The sequence below is a fragment of the Microtus ochrogaster genome, chromosome 2, assembly GCF_000317375.1.
Source record: "Microtus ochrogaster isolate Prairie Vole_2 chromosome 2, MicOch1.0, whole genome shotgun sequence".
Taxonomy (NCBI): Eukaryota; Metazoa; Chordata; class Mammalia; order Rodentia; family Cricetidae; genus Microtus; species Microtus ochrogaster.
Window position 1 is genome coordinate 92,341,883 of NC_022010.1, and position 6,188 is coordinate 92,348,070.

Sequence of the window (6,188 nt, forward strand, 5' to 3'; positions counted from 1 at the left end):
AATAAATAGACAAACAAAAAAGAGAAGGTCAAGCAAGGCATAGAATATCCAAATCCAAATAAATATACAAACAAGCTAAAAAAAAAAATCACCAACAGATGTGTTTACAATATAGAGTGATAGAAAAAAGATGAATGGGTGGATGAGAGATTAGTGACTGACAGGCACACAGATAACAAGGAAATATTACTCTTGGAGAGAGATTCTCTAACTGTCCTCAATGTGCAGAACCATTAAGCAGTACTGACAGCACTATTCTAGCAGAGAACAACAGACTCCAAAAACAATGCTCCAAAGAGTAGATGAGTAGACTTACTTTTGTTGGCATCCATTCATCCAGCCTCTTATCCAAAACTATATCATAGCAGAAGGCCCCAGCGATTACTGTGAATCCAACAGCAAGAAAAAAGAAAATGCAAGCCAAATCTGTTAAAGCAAGAAGTTTCTAATCTGCAACAATCAATTAGTTAGATCACAGAATGAAAAGTTAGCAATCACTCCTAACTCTACAAATGGATACAAATATCCATTTGTATCTACAGGAAATGCCCAAATTCTTATCTCTTAGAAAACTTCATTTTTTAATTTTTTGTACTTAGAATCATCTGAGCTTCCTTCATTCATTTTGTTTGTCTCTCTCTCTCACATACACACAAACACATTAATTTCAAACATTGCTGCTCTGGGGTAAACAAAGCTATAGACTCTTACTCTTGCACCTCATCACCAAGCTGCCCCTCTGGTCTGCTTCTGAAGAATGGAACCCCCCCTAAAGCACAGCTCTTCTCAGCAGCCTACGCATCTGCCCATTCTTGCACCCTCCCACAAATTCAGTTTAGAAATAGTCTTAATATGGAAAAGAACACTATAACAGTGTGTTGTAGTAGGTGCGGGCCGCGTTCCTGCACCCAGTTGCTCGCATGGCTAGTTTATGCCCCGAAATAATTACACGGAAACTGTATTCTTTTAAACATTGCCTGGCCCATTAGTGCCAGCCTCTTATTGGCTAGCTCTTACATATTGATCTAACCCATTTCTAATAATCTGTGTAACACCGTGAGGTGGCTTACCAGGAAAGATCTTAACCTGCATCTGTCTGGAGTGGGAGAATCATGGCGACTGCCTGACTCGGCTTCTTTCTCCCAGCATTCTGTTCTGTCTACTCCACCCACCTAAAGGCTGGCCTTTCAAATGGGCCAAGGCAGTTTCTTTATTAACCAATGAAATTAACACAAAACAGAAGACTCTCCCCCATCAACAGTGTAATTCCATAACATTGTATGTAAGAGTAACTAATTTCATTGTATTAATTACTGTCATCTGATTACTTCACATTTCATCCTAACACAGTAACTGTATTACCTACAATACATGAACCACATGCATAGTCTTATACTAGATAAAATCAAAAATCAATACCAAAGCATTCATAGATCTTAAAAGTATAAATTATTAATGTATATATTACCAGGAACTTCTGGTGCTCTCACCAAGGTGACTGTATACTCGTCTTTGAAGGCCCTTTCTACTACACAGCCCATGATCATGGCACAAGAACGCCAGTAGGCCTAAAGAAAGAAATATACATATAAATGTAACATACTACGATTCACTAAAGTTTCTACAGTATTAAAACTTAAATCAACTCTTGGCTTAGCACATATTTTTCCAATACCTGCCCACTCATCCAGGGCAATTATAACATTAATACAATCAAAAATCAATTACGCTTTTGCCAAAATACCCAGGTTCACATCCAGACCTTACTACTTTGTAACTCGTAACCTTAGTCAAGGTGTGAAAGTTCTCTTTATCATTTATTCATGGAAAATAGGAAGAAAACCACCTACTCTCTAGAGTTTATATGAGATCAAAAAAACATCTGTCAATTACTTAAACCAGTACCTCAGTGTTACTACTACTAAAGGCTCTTAACATCTTCTTGTTTAAATATGTTATTTCAACAGATGTTTATTGAACATTTCCTGAAGTGAAAGACTAGATCTGAAACAGAAACTATCTCTGTATTCACAGAAGGAGTCTAATGCACCCAGTAATAAGATGAAAATACTGTATTTAGAGACTCTAGCCAAGTGTTGCTAGAGCCTAAAGAATTTTGACAAGATGAAACCTAGTAGATTCCACAGCGCAGATGGCATTTTAACTGAACCGTAACACATAAACAGAGCGCTAAAGGGGAAAGACAGTGATCTGCACTGAAGGAAGAGCAAAAGCAGGGAGTATAGATCATTCACCACCAAGTACTCTCGTGTGGCCAGAGCAAGAAAGGGGCAGGGGTGTGGAGATCCAATAGACGGTAAGACTAAAACAGCAGGCTGGAGATACATCATGCAAAGCCAGAAAGCTATGTCCACTTTACCATGCAGGCAAGTTCTTCGGGAACAAGTGACAGGACCCCCAGAAAGCTATGTCCACTTTACTATGCATGCAAGTTCTTCAGGGATCAATGACAAGACCCCCCCCCCCCGCCGGGCGGTGGTGGCGCAGGCCTTTAATCCCAGCACTTGGGAGGCAGAGGCAGGCGGATCTCTGTGAGTTCGAGACCAGCCTGGTCTACAAGAGCTAGTTCCAGGACAGGCTCCAAAACCACAGAGAAACCCTGTCTCAAAAAAAAAAAAAAAATGACAAGACCCCCAAAAAGTCACTCATAAAATGTAACAGAACTGCAAAGGATGTTCTAAGAGGTAGTTGGGGTGGAAAAGAGTCAGAAAGTTACTAAAATCATCCACAGACAATGGTTTGATTTCAGACCAAATTCAAGTTATATCAGTAGAAATGGAACTCCCAAATACATACAGGGTTACCAAAGGTTATGAGCATAAATGACATGCCCTATAGTCTTATCAATCCGAAATACAAACAAGTTGATACCACTAGTATTTTGAGCTACAAAAATACTTAAGCTGACGTAAAACACTAGTAGAATGCCACAGAGGAGTCTGGCCTTATTTATAGATTTTCTACTTCATAGAACATAGGTGTGATTTGTAAAAAGAAGAAAAAAGCTAGAAGAGCCAAGAAAATACCTTATTCACTTCTCTTGGGTCAGGGTCTTTGAAAGTAAGAAATTTAATCTCACAGGACTTGGTCAAAGGCTTATACATGTCCCACGGCTGTCCGTCCACAAGCGCCAGAATGGACTTCCTGCAGTACCACTCACTTAAATCTGTGAATGCAAACTGAATTGATGATCTAAATCTAACAAAATCCAACGTGAAAAGTTACATGTTTAACTGATATGTTCCGAAACAAAATAATGAAGAGCAAAATTCTACCAACTATTTTTGCAGAAATATTATATATTTTATATATGATGAATTTAAAAAGAAAACAACACACAAAAGCATTGCCAACAAACTACCAAAACCTTTAACAAAATCTATTACAGCTAAGTGTACTCTTAAATTAATTTGCCAACTAATAAAATAATATTCAAAGAGTTATAATTAGTTAAAGGGAAACAACATAGATATATGGATTCATTCACACACAAGTCAGAAGAAAAGGAAAATATATCTATATATTCACATAAATTTGTTTAAATTATCCTTGAGTCTTGCTTCCAAACCACCTCTTTCTTACATTACAGACATTTCAAATAAAATAATGTAGTTACAACTGTAAAATTATAAATGTGGATTCACACGTAAACCAATCACCTCTAATCTGTTCTATTACCCTACCCTAAGATTCTAACCCTAAATACACCTTTAACACATATTCACAAAAATGGCCAAACTACAGAGTCTAACATATAACCTAGTATTAAGTTCCATAACAAAGGTCTTAAAGGTCAAGATGAGGATGGCTCAGAAACTTCATCTCTGCAGACGGTATGTATAGAGAGCTCCAGTAGGGCCTTCGGTGTGTCTTACTCTCCTCGCCTGGACCACACAGCAAGGTGAAGAAATACATGAATATCAAATGAGTAATTACCACCAGTGCTTGTTTAACTGTCAAGAGTAGAGGAAGGCTGAGAATGCATGCCTTAAACCAGTTTCAGCTGGCGACTAATCCTGTCACTTACAGAAATGGTATTACTGAGTCTCTTAAAAGTTTAAACAATACAGCCAATCGTTCCTATCCACTATTTGGAGATATGCAATTTAAATATCATGTGTATCAAAGCCCTATCCAAATGTCTTTAACGCCTTCATTTCCACACCAAATCATATATAAGCCCAAGGCTCTCTCAAACAATATAAACAGAACAATTAACTTTCAACCCTCACTATACTTAACAAGTCCATTCATACATTGAGTACCTATACTGAACAAAACCACAACACAAGGGGCAGTCAGCAAGCAGATGAGAGTTATATTCAGTTAGGAAAAAAAGCTAAAAAGGAAAAAATAGGAAAAAACAAAAACTCAAAATACTTTAATGAGACCTGCAGGATAAAGGCTCCCAGTACATGAAAAGAGACAGTCTCAAGAGCATCAAGTACCCTAGGCTTAGTCACATTCAAGCAAACTTGGAGACAACCTGCATGCCACAGAAATGCTGTAATATCCGCAGTACCCACAAAGTAAAAGGGACCGTGAAGGACTACCAAGTGTCAAATAAAGAAATTCCTTAGCCTCGCAAAACAGTTACAGCACTTTGCCCTCCACAGTGTTCGCGTCGAATGGTCAGGGCCGTACACTGATTCTGCTACTTACGCATGGCACAACTGTAGGGAGTTGAAATGTTTTTGTTCATCAAGAAGACGACACCAGGATCAGTTTTCCCAACATGCTTAACTTCGATCTTTTCTGTTCGGGGAGTTAACGATAACTGCCTACTTTTCTCTTTATTAAAAAGTTCGTTCCTCATTTCTGTCAGTTCGGTGGGTGACAGCTGAGCAGCTGGCGATGTCGCTATAAATCCTATGAAGAAATGAAAGGCTGAATAAATGAATAGCTTACTAGAGGCCTGTAACAAGTAGTGAAAGCAACAGAATTTTTGCAGAACATAGGTCAAAAATTCGACCGGGGCATACTTATACCACTTTATAGCATTAATAATTTAGCTTAGCATAGGCCCGCACCTCTGGTTTTCTCTCACATCCACCGATCTTCTCAGTGGCGTCCCAAAAGCAAGTGGGAGGAAACCAGGCTCGGTGGAAAGGAAGCAATGTTGGAGTTGGAAAGTGTCTGGGAGGGGACAAGAAAGTTCCATGAGAGCGGAAAGCCCATGCCCAAACTATCAATATCTAGCACAAGAAACGCTGGACTTTTCTTCCAAACCCCAAAGCAAGAGACTTGGCCAGGCAAGCAAGGACGTTTGCAGGAGGCTAGGGCTGCTTCCTAAAAGGCCTGCAAGCGCCCTCCCTTGCGCGCGTCCCTCTCTTTCCCCGATTCTGCACAGCAGATTGTCTTCCCAGGCTGGGAACGCGAAAACTCACTCCAGCGGGCCCCGCCGCCCGGGCTGGGCCGGCAAAGCAGCAGCCTTCCAACCGTAGTAGCCATGACCGCCAAGGAAGCCAAGGGAGCCTCTACGCCCGGGTCCTTCTCGTCCCTCTTCCCCCGGAAACCAGAACAGCACGGCCGAGGTTCCGTAGGACCGCTCAGTTCCGGACCCGGCGCTGGAGCTGCGTGGCGCCACAAGGGGGCGCGATCCCCCTTCTCTGAGGATTGATCTGATCAATCCTTGGTTGCAGAACAGGGAATGTTCTCCAAGGTGCAGGGACGACTCGGTGCGAGGCTGCTTGGTCGAGTAGCAGAGATTTAACTGTACAGGGGACACGCGCGAGTCACACACACGCCTTTGTCTTCCAAGGCTTCCAGTTTCCGGGCAGAAAAGTTACGCTTTTGCTTTTTTGACAGCCTGACCAGCCACCGGGGATACAACTCTAGGTTGGTGGAATAAAGAGTTTTGCAAGGACCTAGATGCCCTTCAATGGAAGAATGGATGAAGAAAGTATGGAATATATACATATTAGAGTACTACTCAGCAGTAAAAAACAAAGGACTTCTTGAATTTTGCATGCAAATGGATGGAAATAAAAAACACTTTCCTGAGTGAGGTAAGCCAGACCCAAAAAGAGGAACATGGGATGTACTCACTCATATTTGGTTTCTAGCCATAAACAAAGGACGTTGAGCCTATAGTGATCCTAGAGAAGCTAAATAAGGAGAACCCAAAGAAAACCATATATGCATCCTCCTGAATATTAACCTTCATC

At 40.8% G+C, this 6,188-nt stretch overlaps 1 protein-coding gene across 2 annotated transcripts in view; it reads right to left on the minus strand.

The window, feature by feature from the left end:
* Positions 1–5,525, minus strand: part of Mrpl39 (mitochondrial ribosomal protein L39) — a 20,925-nt gene extending 15,400 nt beyond the window's left edge. Inside the window, exons 1-6 of one of the 2 annotated variants that reach the window (XM_005345283.2) lie at positions 5,409–5,466; positions 5,052–5,157; positions 4,684–4,890; positions 3,048–3,187; positions 1,469–1,568; positions 317–384 (exon numbers count right to left, since the gene is read on the minus strand). In XM_005345283.2, the coding sequence (XP_005345340.1) occupies positions 317–384; positions 1,469–1,568; positions 3,048–3,187; positions 4,684–4,837 (462 nt within the window). In that variant the 5' untranslated portion in view covers positions 4,838–4,890; positions 5,052–5,157; positions 5,409–5,466. Of the gene's footprint in view, positions 1–316; positions 385–1,468; positions 1,569–3,047; positions 3,188–4,683; positions 4,891–5,051; positions 5,158–5,408 lie in introns of both variants that reach the window. The other variant, XM_005345282.2, reaches the window with a different exon arrangement.
* Positions 5,526–6,188: the final 663 nt, after the last annotated feature.